Genomic DNA, 13,849 nt, shown 5'->3' on the forward strand with positions numbered 1-13,849 from the left:
TCAAAGCATTTTTATTATGATTGCATTGAAATTCTTGTTAGATAATTCCAACATCTGATTCATTGTCGTCATCTGTTGTTTGTCTCCTTTTCACATTGAGATTGTCTTGCATCTTGGTATAACCAGTAATTTTTTATTATGTGCTGTATTCTTTGTATTATGTTCTAAAACTTTATATGATATTTAAATCTGATTTACCCAGATACCATACCAGCCACATAGGGATGGAAATCCATGTTTTCTACTTGGCCTCGGTTGACATCCTGGGAGTGAGGTGGCTCATTAATATTTTCTAGTTGACCCCCACTGATACTTCAGAGGGGGGCCTGGTTAAGAAGAAATGGAAGTCCCAGCTCCTTAATCAGTCTTCTCTGATACCACGCCTCTGGGGGCTAACGGTGCTTCATTACATTCAAGCAAGCATGGAAGTTTAGTCTCCTCACTTAGCCTTTCCTGGCCAGGCTGAGGGTGGGGCCACAAATTTTTTTCCCCATGGTGTTTACAGGAATAGACTGGTTATTGTCTAACGTATTTCTGTCTTAAAGGGATACATCTTTCCTGGTTCTTTAGCTAAAGGAAGAAGGATTTACTTGGGGCCTTTTTGGTCTGTGACTGTTAGCATTTCCAGTTCACTAGCTTCTCCAGATCCCAGTCTGGGATATATTAGGCAGGAAAAGAAACCACACACAGGAAACTCACTGTCATGTCATTCCTCATGTTTTGTAGTTCCTAGGCAGTCTGTGCTCTCTCTACTCTTCACTGTCTTATGTTTATTTTATATATAATATCCAGGGTTTGCACACAGTGGGAAGAAAAAGACAAAGTATATCTACTCCTGGCTTGATTTTTAAAAATGTGTATATTACTTTACTTAGCTGCAATATACTAATAGTTTTTTAAAATTATGTTAGGAAAACCTTACAGAAATAATACTCAAGTATAAACAGCATAGTCTACTTACATGACTGTAATGGTCAAATTTTTTAGGGATATTCTAGAGTGGTAGAAAAATAATATTTCATAGCTATTTCATTTGTGGGATATTTGTGTTTTAATCACCTTTTATGATGTGAGTGTAATACTGTGTTGATTTGTTGTAGAAATCTGGCACAGTTGAGTTATAGAACAACAATTATTACTTTGCTGTTTTAATATGTTCTTTCTGTTTCCTCCAGGGCTGGTGGACTAGGCCTCAATTTTGTTGGTGCCAATGTTGTTGTATTATTTGATCCTACATGGAATCCAGCCAATGATCTTCAGGCCATTGACAGGTATAATACTGACAAAATGTAAACTGACCTAAAAATACTTTTAACCTAACCTCTTTTCTGAATTGTTTAGGTTGCTTATCATATGACTATGATTAGAAGATAGGGAAAACCTTGTTTTAAAAAAACTCCATTTAAGATAACCATGGATTTCTGAATCCAACTGGCAGGCTGATAGCTATTTATTTTCCATTCATCTCAAAGTCCCATTATTATGTCAGAATTGATTTAAGAAGAAAGAATACGTCCACAGTACTTCAGGAAAATAGGAGCGGTCACTGCTAGTACATTAGAAGTTTTGAGAAACTCCTGAAATAGAGAATGAAAACAGAATCTGTGTGATCAAGAAACCAGCATAAAAACCACAATCCAAAGTTGACAGAGAGCACAGAGGAAAAAATGAGTATTTTAGAACATAAATAATGACCTGGACAGGAGAGAAAACGTACATAGCTACATCTTCGTGATATTTATGCGTTCCAAAGATAAAGAGAAATGCCAAAAGATGCCAGAGTGAGAAAGAAGGAGATAAAATTATTTATAAAAATAAAGACAAAAATATGAAATAGTTTATCAACAAAGAAATTTATGTTAATGGGTATATGATACAATAGAGCAATAATTTGTGACATCCTATATAATAAAAGGCTGATACGCAAATCGACCAAATGGTGGAACTATCAATCACTATGACACACACTGACTGCCAGGGGGCAGACACTCAACACAGGAGCTGCCCCCTGGTGGTCAGTGCACTCCACAGAGGGAGCACTGCTCAGACGGAAGCTGGGCTTACAGCTGGTGAGTGCAGCGGCAGTGGCAGGAGCCTCTCCCGCCTCTGCTGCAGGTGGGCAGTAAGGAGTAAGGGGTCCCAGACTGCGAGAGGGATGTCTGACTGCCAGCTATCCCCTGAGGGGTCCCAGACTGAGAGAGAGCACAGACCAGGCTGAGGGACTTCCCTCCCCCCCACCCCCCCGGTGCACAAATTTCATGCACCGGTCCTCTAGTATGTACTCTTACAATCTATCCCATTCACCAAACAATTGGATAATAATTAGATGGCCGGACACCCAAAAGACTATCCTTAAATCCATATAAAAAAATTTTAGACCCCAGATCCATGGTGGGAGAGAAAGGGATTGTGAGCCTCTCTGTGTCTAGGCTGCAGGATGGAAGTGGCACTGCAGTCACCTACCATTCTCTGAGCTGTGTCACAGGAGCCCCCATTCCCCTGTGGAGGTATAAGATTTTTGGAACCTCATGATACCCTCTAGTAAAGCCTTTCTCTGTGAGGACAAGGGGGTGACGGAGGCACAAGGAGCACCAACTATAACAACACAGAGTAACTTTACAAGGTCAAAATCATATACCCCCAGATTGTAACATTTCCAAGCATGAGACAGTATGGCCTGGCACATACCCCCCCCTTCCCCCCCCCCCCCCTGCCGGGACTGTAACACAGGTATTTAGGAGAAGATGACCTCATTCAAAGCATCTGTTAAAGCTCCACCTGGGAGAACCTGCAGGGACTAGAACAGCCGTGGGCAAACTACGGCCCGCGGGCCGGATCCGGCCCGTTTGAAATGAATAAAACTAAAAAAAAAAAAGACTGTACCCTTTTATGTAATGATGTTTACTTTGAATTTATATTAGTTCACACAAACACTCCATCCATGCATTTGTTCCGGCCCTCCGGTCCAGTTTAAGAACCCATTGTGGCCCTTGAGTCAAAAAGTTTGCCCACCCCTGGACTAGAACCATAGTTAACCAGTGTTGTGAGTCAGGTTAGAGTTTTAATTAGCACTGTGGTTCCTACCAAAACACCTGGGGTACTAGTCAACTGAGTGATTCAGGCAGACAGCCCCCAGGGAAATCTCTGGATGAGGACCACCAATCTGCACTTTCATAGCCTTACCAGTTGATTAACTGCTTTTACCCAGATTTTTTTTTCTTTAAACAAAACAGTTTCATTGAGATATAATTAATACACAATAAACTGCACATGTTTAAAGTGTACAATTGATAAGTTTTGATATATACGTACAAATGAAACCATCACCACACTAAGAAATAGTCACTATACATCACCCCCCCCACACACGAATTTCTCTTCTGCTACTGTTAATGCAAAAACACCCAAACCTGTGAAGAAGTTTGTGAGCTTATTTGAGCCACGCTATCGACAGCTGCCGGGGAGCAGAGTCTTAGCCAGTTGGGGTAATGCTCCAGAGAATGGCTGTCTCTCACCTTGTTTTATAGATTAGGGAGGCGGGAGAAAGCAAAGAGAGCCAGAAACCTCTAGGATTGGATAAAAAGTGAAATGATAGACACATTACGTGGATGGGTACAGGACAGTTTATAGTCAATTAACGTGATTACAATAACAACGAAGGAATGTGTGTCTCTGTCCTGGAGCCCAGGGCATTTGGTTGTACCCTGAGGGGTCCCGGAAAAAGGGGAGTTACAAGTTACCCTGACATTTCAGTGATATGTTATCATAGATGCAAAAAGTTATGAAGCTCAGTTAAGGTAAAGGTGGACCTTGTCAGGGAAGATACAGGGCTAGGAGGTGACTACCCACCATAACTGCTTTTAGTTAAATTTCAGACCATCCTTTGTGGTGACTTTAGGTCTTTGAGTTTGCAAGACCACCATGCAGGCCTCCCCTGAGCCTGTCAGGTGAGCATGTGGCCCTTTCGTCCACACTACTTTATAGTCCCTCTCCGGCCCCTCCCCAAGTCCCTATTCCCAAGCAGCCAGTGATCTGCTTTCTATCATTAGTTTGCATTTTTGAGAATTTTATATAAATGTAATGATTTGGAAACATTCATAAGTTTAAGCTCAAGATTACAATAAAAGAAAAATCTGAATTTAAGAAAAATTTTTGGATAATAAAAGCTAATATTTGTAACAGAAATAAAGTTGATATGTATATTTTTTTGTAATACTTTTCCATGACTGGGCTTTTTATATGAATTTCTATTTTGCACTGTTTTTATATGAATTTCTAGTATAGCATATATAACAGGGGTCCTCAAACTTTTTAAACAGGGGGCCAGTTCACTGTCCCTCAGACCGTTGGAGGGCCGGACTATAGTTTAAAAAAAAACTATGAACAAATTCCTATGCACACTGCACATATCTTATTTTGAAGTAAAAAAACAAAACGGGAACAAATACAATATTTGTATTTGCATGTGGCCCGCGGGCCATAGTTTGAGAACCCCTGATATATAAGCATAAAATGTTTCTTTTTAAATTAAAATTTCAGTAATCTTCCATTTTTATGTCCAAAAGATATTGCCTGAACCCAAAGTTGTTTCACCTGATTTTTGTTTGCTTTTGTTCTTAATATTTTTGCAGAGCATACAGGATTGGGCAATGCAGAGATGTCAAAGTGTTTAGGCTGATATCCTTGGGAACTGTGGAGGAGATCATGTACTTACGGCAGGTATACAAACAGGTAAATATATTTCTCTTCTTTTAATTAAAAAATAAACATTTGCCTGTTTTCAAAAATTAGGAACAAATATGTGTAAAAATATATTTTAAATTTTATCCTAACTGTAATATGGCATTTGTTAAGATTATGACATATACTCTAGAACAGTGGTTCTCAACCTTCTGGCCCTTTAAATACAGTTCCTCATGTTGTGACCCAACCATAAAATTATTTTCGTTGCTACTTCATAACTGTAATGTTGCTACTGTTAGAATCATAATGTAAATATCTGATATGCAGGATAGTCTTAGGCGACCCCTGTGAAAGGGTCGTTCGACTGCCAAAGGGGTCGTGACCCACAGGTTGAGAACCACTGCTCTAGAATATCCTATATAATAAAAGGCTAATATGCAGATTGTCCCCTCGGGAGTTCAGCCAACCAGGAGTTCGACTGCTTGCTATGACGTGCACAGACCACCAGGGAATGGCGCGGAATGAAGGAAGCCCCCGGCCAGCAGCCGGTAGCCAGGGGAAGGACGGCCCCGGTCGCTGGCCAGGCCTAGGGACCCTACCTGTGCACGAATTTCGTGCACTGGGCTTTTAGTTTATATATATAAAAGGCTAAGTGTCCGTCCTCCCCTCCGACTGGTAGCTATGACGCGCAATGACCACCAGGAGGAAGACGCTTTGACCAGTAGCTATGACGTGCACTAACCACCAGGGGGCAGATGCTCAACACAGGAGCTGCCATGACGTGCACTGGCCATTTAAAAATAAATGGCACCATGGACCCAGCGCTGACAAACCAACACTTGGCTTCCTCCAAGTGGGACACAAGCCCCACTACCACCCCAGAGCGACACTCACCAAATCGCAGCCAATGCTGCCAAGACCCCATGGCACAAAATGCAGCACACAGCCCAGCCTAGCCCAGAAATGGTTGCTGTGGGCGCCGAGTAATGACATCAGGTAGCAACGCCTTGCTTCCTCTCCCTAGCAACTAGCTTCCTTGGAGTTTCTTTAGCCCAGCAACCTGACTTGCTTTATAGCCAGGTGCAAACATTTCACACTGTAACCAAATGTCTGTAAAGTGTTTTCATGTGCCTCATCTCATTTGATCCTCACAGAAATCCTGGAGTGGGTAGATAGGAGACTCGGTAGAATCCTATTTTCTTTTCATTATCCAGAAAATGGAGATTTAGAAAGTTTAGAAACTTGACCCCACTGAAAAGAAATAAGAAGTGGTGGAACTTGAAAATGACTTCAGGTTTTCTCACTGCGCAGAATATAGTCAAACACTGCTGCAGTTAAATATTTTACCCTTTGTTCTCCCTGTGTGATCTACAATAATAATCTGCTTCATGTTGATATTTACTGCTGTGTTGCTGACAATTACCTGAAAGAGAAGTTGGGGTACTTCACTGGGCTGGAAAAAATTTAGCTAAATCAGAAAGTAGGTCTAATTAACACCTTAAGTGCCCAGCCTGTTTTATCTTCCGGGCAGAAAGTATAGTGTCAGTCACCAATGACTGACTGGGCGCTTAACGTGTTAAACAAGTTTATCTAAACATATAAAAGGCTAAGTTGACTCGCGCATGCACAATACATATAAAGCTCTCACTGGCGCCAATCACACGTGTGGGTTTTGATCTGTCATTGTCAATCATGAATTTGGTTGGCACTTCCATTATAGAAAAAGGGCGAATAGCAATATTAAAATATTTCTTTTAATTAATTTCCCTTCAATGTGCACGAATCTGTGCACCAGGCCACTAGTACTTGTATAAAACAGATCCTTAAGTTCATTAAATTTTAGAGCTGAAAGTTTCTTACAGCAATACTTCTTAAACTTTAATGTGCACATGAATCATCTAGGGCCGTGGTCGACAAACTGCAGCTCGCGAGCCACATGCGGCTTTTTGGCCCTTTGTGTGTGGCTCTTCCACAAAATACCAAGTGCAGGCACGCACGTACAGTGTGATTAAAACTTCGTGGCCCATGCACAGAAGTCGGTATTTTGTGGAAGAGCCGGTATTTTGTGGAAGAGCCACACTCAAGGGGCCAAAGAGCCGCATGTGGCTCGCGAGCCGTGGTTTGCCGAGCCACAGTTTGCCAACCACTGATCTAGGGGATCCTTAAAACACAGCTTCTGATTTAGTCGGTCTGGGTGGAGCCCAAGATTCTGCATTTAAAAAATATATATATTTTTATTGATTTCAGAGAGGAAAGGAGAGAGAGAGAGAAACATCAATGATGAGAGAGAAGCACTGATCGGTGCTTCCTGCACACCCCACACCAGGGATTGGGCCCGCAACCCAGACAGGTACCCTGACCCAGAATCAAACTGTGGCCTCCTGGTTCATAGGTCAATACTCAACCACTGAGCCACACCGGCCAGGCAAGGTACTCATTCTTAACAAGCTCCAAGAAGTGCCAGCACAACTAGTGTGTACAGCACAAACAGAGTAGTGAGGTCACGGTTTCCCAGACTGTGGGCCAAGACATAATGATATGCCACAGATGGGATACAGGTGCCCTGGGACACCCATCCCACAATTCTAAGCAGCAAGATGGTCAAAGCCAGCTTTGAGTAACAACCTCTGTTTATTCCAGGTAAATGTTCGTATGTTACATATGTTGCCATTTTCTATATTTCCCATGACATGAAAAAAAGTGAGAAGTGCCTTAGAGATAGCGAATGCGACTGTTTCATGTTGTACATAATGAAACTGGGTTCCAGAGCCACCCCAGTAAATAGAATTATAGGACTCAGGAGCCCTGACTACTGCGCTGGTGCTTTTAATATTTATTAAAATTGCATTAATTCTTTAATATCCTTAGGGTATCAATTACTATTCCAGTTATGCCTCTAAATAAACAAGGTTTATTTAGTTTATAATTGCTGACTTGAGAAGATTTGGAATGAGGTTCAAGTTTAATTATAAATGTTAAATTTGAATTACTCCCTATATATTTAGCTGGCATTTCTTTAAGAGCAAACATCTGCCACATGTGGTGGTAGTTAACCTAAGAATGATCCAATCTTAAATTAATGCTGTTTTCTTAATTCTAAAAATAGATCTGTACACAGCAGTTTTTGTTTTCTCTTAAAGCATTTAGCTCTATAAGAAGCCTTTCATCTTTTTGTTCCCTGGTATAGCACAACTACTTAAAAATTATTTTTTTAAACATGTTTAACCAATCTTGGAAAAAAGTAGAATATTATTTTTTCAACTTAGGAGCAGTTCTTTAGAATAATATCTTAGCCTATCACAAGTAAGAATCTTTCCTCAATCATGTGATTTTTCATAGTCCCACTACTACATATGTACAGGGTGGGGCAGAAGCAGGTTTACAGTTGTTCATATGGAAAATAATATAATAATTAATAAATAATACAAGAATAAGCTCTGTGTTTCGTGTACTCACAACTGTAAGCCTAAATTTTGTCCCACCCTGTATGTAGTTTTTAACTATTCATCTATCACTATTTATAATGAGATAAAATGGCCTGTTATATAATGTATATTATATACTATATAATAAAAAGGCTTCAGAAGATGAGAATAATTTAAGTTTTTAGAACTTTGTAGGATCTAGTTATTTAGTAAAATACTTTTTAAATGTGAGCCACTTAGGGAAGATTCAGCCATACAACTTGGAAAGCACAAGTAAATATAAGATGGCAATCATGTGAGGAACTTAAATGTGATTTAAAAGATTGATTGGACTTTGAACCAAGGGTACATATGGCATACACACGCTAGCCGCCCACGTGTTTCTCAGATCTTTGGGGGAAAATAAATACCCAAAAATAACTTCTAGAAAAAAAAACACCTGTAAAAATGTTGGAAAACAAGAAAAGTTTACTCTGTGGTCCAGAAATTATAAGGAACCCTGAAAACCAGAAAGCAGATGGGATCAGATTAGAGGAAGAAACTCAGTCAGGAATGGCTACTGAAATGGGTAGGTGTAACTTCTGGATATTCCAAATTTAGAGTTACCAGATGCTAAAAAAATAAGGGCGCTTGGGGGTAACTGTGATAGCCACTCTCTGGGGTATTGTTGATGACCTAACAAGGTGGTTTAACCCTCACAGCATTATCCCATTGCACGAATTACAGCCAGCAGAGGTGTCTGCCCCCGAGAGAGACAGTCTTTAGAAATAGTGGGAGCAAAGAAGCAAGGCAGAGCAACATTTTGCTGGAATCAAGAAGAAAATTCCTCCCAGTGCCCAGAAAATTGCACCTCCCCACTTTGAATAATCACTGTAGTGGGGTGAGATAAGCATAATATTTGAAGATAGATGAACACCCTACAAAAATAATCATTTAACAATTTAGGAAAATAAACACTGAAAATGGTCCTCAAAGATATCAGGTCCTAATCCCTGGAGCCTGTAAATGTTATTTTATATGGGGAAAAGGTGTCTTTGCAGTTACGGTTAAACTCGTGATTTTGAGATGGGGAGATTAGCCTAGATTATCCAGGTGGAGCCTAAATCATAATTGGCCTTTTAAGAAAGAATCAAAGGGAAATCTGACACAGACAGAAGACAAGGCAACGTAACCACAGGCAGATACTGGAGTGATGGAGTCACAAACTAAGGAATGCTGGCAGCCACCAGAAGCTGGAAGAGGCAAGGAATGGTTTCTCCCCTAGAGCCACTGGAGAAGGCATGACCCTGCCAAAACCTCATTGTCAGCCCAGTGACACGGATTTCAGACTCCTGGCCTCCAGGCTGTAAGAGAATACATTTCTGTTTTTTAAAACCACTATGTTTATGGTAATATTACAGGAGCAGTAGGAACTAATGCAGGCACTCCAAGAAAGAAGTAACAGAGAAAATGAAATTAATAGAAGAGATTATGAAAGAAATATAAAGAGTATATTCAAATAGTAAGTGAGATTGTAGGACCCTGGAAACAACAGAGTACTGGGAAAAATATTCCCAAACAATGAGAAACTCCAAAGATAGGCTGAGTAGCAAAGAGCAAAGTTTTCATCTAAAAGAAAGCCACACAATTCTACATTACAGAGCAAAAAGACAGAGAAACAACACATGGAAGAAAAGTTGGAGAACATGACAGCTAGATCTAGAAGTTCCATTATCAGCCTTTGTATTTTTTTTATGTTAAAAAAAATTTAAATTACAGTTTACATTCAGTATTATTTTGTATTAGTTTCAGTTGTACCAGCATAGTGGTTAGCCACCATTATCAGTCTTATAGTTGAAGAAGAGAACAGAAGGAAAAGAAGGGAAGAGGCCCCAAGTAAAAGAAACATGTAGGACGTAGAGAACAAGGCCTGCGGGTAGCCCAGTTGGTTCGAGCATTGCCTCAGTACACCCAGGGTGTGGGTTCCTTCCGGTCAGGGCACATACGAGAATCAACCAATGAATGCACAAGTAAGGGGAACCACACATCGATGTTTCCCCCTTGCTCTCTCTGAAGAATCAACAAAGTAAAAATATAAAATAAAATAAAGGTAGAGAACAAGTCCACAGCAACTGTCCTTCAGGTTGGGAACATTGCATGTAATGTAAAGTTTGGCCTTCAGAAATGTATTTAGAAATAAGTTTTTATTTACAGAAGAGTTGTGAGAACAGCACAGAGAACTCTGAATTAACTTCATCCAAATCCCCCAGTTGTTCACATTTCACCCCATTTGCTTTCTCTTTCTCTCAGCTATGATCTTTATTCTTTTTCTGAACCATTTGAAAGTTGCTGGTTTCTCACCTCTAAATTGTCTAGTGTGGATTTCCCCCAAACAAGGACACTCTCCTATTTATATGTACATATAAAAATAGTGTTATGCTTGCCCTGGTTGGTTGGCTCGGTTGGTTGGAGCATTGTCCCATGCACCAAAAGGTTGGGGGTTCAATTCCCAGTTAGGGCACATACCTACGTTGAAGGTTTGATCCCCAGTCAGAGTGCCTGTGTGAAGCAACCAATTGATATTTCTCACATCAATGTTTCTCTCTCTCTCTCTCTCTCCTCCCTCTCTTTAAATCAATACACACATCCTCTGATGAGGATAAAAAAATAATTTTATGCATTATAAACACTCAGTTTTACATATTGTTCTGCAACTTGCTTTTTCCCCTCACTGTCCTCTCGAAAACTCAGTTATCCAAGTCAAGAAATTAACAGTCTAACAGTGATCCATTACCTTGTAATCCACAGAACCCATTCACATTTTACCAATTGTCCTTGTAATGTTTCCTTTTTCCTAACTGGTTCAGGATCCAAACCAGGATCATGGTTACATTATTTTTGTGTCTATTTAGTTTTCTTACACCTGGAATAAGCTTTCCTCGGCTTTCATGTTCTTGATAGTTTTAAAGAATAGGCCTTCCCTGTGTAGGATCTCCTTCATTATCAGTCCATTGATGTTTCCTCATGCCCAGACTCAAGCCCAGAAGCCTGGCCGTGAACAGTATGAAGCAGTTCTGAGCTCTGCTCATTGCATTGGTCAGAAGGCACATGGTGGCGCCCTGCCCCGGTATTGGTGATGTTAACCTTAATCACCAAGCAAGTTTGTGTCTGCTGGCTTTCTCCACTGCAAGTTGCCATTTTTTCTGGTTGTAATTGATAAATATTTTATGGGAAAATCTCTATGTTTATGCTAATGTTCTGTCTTTCATCAAACCTCTACCCATTGGTCTTAACATTCACTGCTGATTCCCTCCTGGATCAGCTACCACTGTGATAATTGTCAGATGGTGATTTTTCTATTTCCACTATTCCTGCTTTTTAAAAATTTGTTGGCATTCTACCATGAGAGCTTATTTCCCCTTCTCTTCTATTTATTTAATCTGTGTGGACTCATGGGTTCCTACTTTAGTAACATTGCAACTCATTGACTATATTGATGTTCAAACTATATCATTTTTGGCCAGTGGGAACCCTATCAAGGTGGCGTCTGTCATTTTGACAGGCCTCTATAATCCTGTCGTTTTGACAGGCTTCATAATTCTTTTTGCACTTCTCACTGTGGTGAACTGAATAGTGGTCCCCAACGATGCCCACGTCCTAATCCCCTGAAAGCACCTGGATTATCTGGGTGGGCCCAATGTAATCACAGTGATCCTCATGGGGGGAGAGGGCAGGAGGATCAAACACAGAGAAGAGGAGATGTGAGGGCAGAAGAAGAGGGTCAGAGAGAAGGACATGAAGATGCCACACTGCTGACCTTAAAAATGGAGGAGGGGGTCATGAAATCCTCAACGTGATGAGCATTCCTTCTTTTCTTTTGTATTGTGAACAAATCCAAGCATTTTCTTGCCTTATATGAGTTTTTCTTAAGCTAGAAACTAAGCTACATTTTCCAATTACTATATTTTTCCCTACCCTCTTGAATTCCGGTGTTGTTTAAAATATATATAGTTAGCCTACAGATGGATTCATCGGCCTTTTCTTTTACTGGAACCACTTTGGAAAACTCATTTTAAGTATAAAGTACTATGCCTTTTATATAAGTTTTGTGATAAAACTTTGGTATTACACTTTCAAGATTCAGATTTAATGCTTAAAAATTATTTTTGGTAATTATATTTAATAGTGCTGCAGTCTGATAATACAGCGTTTAAGGTAAAGTAAGTATCGAGGGTACAGTCATCGGTAATGAGGCCATCTGGTTCATCGACTGCTACTGTGGTTCTGTATTCCCAGAAGGGCAGCCCATGCTTCTGGGACATTGATATTGAATTGATTAAGCTGATATGTTGATCCGTAACTTCTTCAAACTAAGGTCACAAGGGTCTTGTTTTAAGAGGAACATCCTGGAGGTGAAAAATTGTTTATTACAAATAAATTTTGGATTCAGCCCAAATGTATGCCTATATTATTTCTATAAATTCTAAAAATGACACTTCCTAGCTAGGTAGTTGTGGCCAAGGCACTTAATTGCCCTAAATGTAAGTTTCTTTATTTCTAAAATAGAGCAAATCCAGTTTCTTTATTTCTGAAAAGGAGATTTTATATATATCTTATATATATATAAACATATTTGTTTATCATCACCTGAGGATATTTTTCCCATTAATTTTTAAAGAGTGGAAGGGAGGTGGGGGGTGTGAGGATTGAGAGAGAGAGAAACATCAATGTGAGAAAGACACATTGATTGGTTGCCTCCTACGCAAGTCCTGATCAGGACCAGGGATTGAGCCTGCAACCCAGGTCTGTGTCCTTGACTGGGAATCAAACCCTCCACCCTTCAGTGCGTGGGCTGATGCTCTACCACTGACCCACAGCGGCCAGGACAGGAGTTCATGTCTTATAGGGTTTAAGGGATTAAATGAGAGATTGTAAAAATGCTACGCATGTAGTAAGTGTTTGATAAATAGGAGCTATTATTAAGAATAATTTAGTTGCCTAGAGTAATTTATTACAGTACAAATCAACTCTGATAATCACAATAACATGTGATATCTTACTAATCCTATCAACAATAAACTGAAGTTTTCATTCTGTGCATTTTTTTGTTTCTTTCAAGTAATTTAAAAATACATGGGGTTAATCAGATTATATTTACATTACATTCATTAAAAATAGCCAGTAAATAGACACATGGATATTGATACAAAAGTGGCATATGTCCTTAAGGGTTCCATGTTAATATTCTTTATATATGCAAAACTAGAGGCCCGGTGCATGAAATTCATGCACAGTGAGGGTGTCCCTCAGCCCGGCCTGCACCCTCTCGCAATCCGGGACCACTGCCTTCTTAACCACTCCCTGTCTGCCTGCCTGATCGCCCCTAACTGCTCTTCCCTGCTGGCCTGATCGTCTCCTAACTGCCCTCCCCTGCCAGCCTCATCACCCCCTAATTGCTCTCCCCTGCCAGCCTGATTGCCCCTAACCACCTCTGCCTCGGCCCCCACCACCATGGCTTTGTCTGGAAGTTGTCCAGTCTAATTAGCATATTACCCTTTTGTTAGTATAGATTATTTCACAGATGCAATGTTTATAAACAGTAAATGGGTTCTTGCTCTTAGTTGACAATGTAACCATGGCCAGTTAGTTTGACACTAATATGGTTATCATATGATTACTTCAGATTATAATTTAACTTTGGTAATGTAGTAATTATTTCTATCAGTTTTAGTAGTTCCCATTGTAATAATAGTCGGGAAAGG

The 13,849-nt window shown here is 40.1% G+C and overlaps 1 protein-coding gene across 1 annotated transcript in view; it reads left to right on the forward strand.

Annotated features, from left to right (window-relative positions):
* ERCC6L2 (ERCC excision repair 6 like 2) overlaps nt 1–13,849 on the forward strand; it is a 119,378-nt gene that overhangs the window by 56,284 nt on the left and 49,245 nt on the right. Inside the window, exons 12-13 of the mRNA XM_081103455.1 lie at nt 1,176–1,271; nt 4,632–4,731. Coding sequence (XP_080959581.1) covers nt 1,176–1,271; nt 4,632–4,731 — 196 coding nt within the window. The remainder of the gene's footprint in view (nt 1–1,175; nt 1,272–4,631; nt 4,732–13,849) is intronic.

Source organism: Myotis nattereri, assembly GCF_964212035.1.
Source record: "Myotis nattereri genome assembly, chromosome: 12".
Lineage (NCBI taxonomy): Eukaryota > Metazoa > Chordata > Mammalia > Chiroptera > Vespertilionidae > Myotis > Myotis nattereri.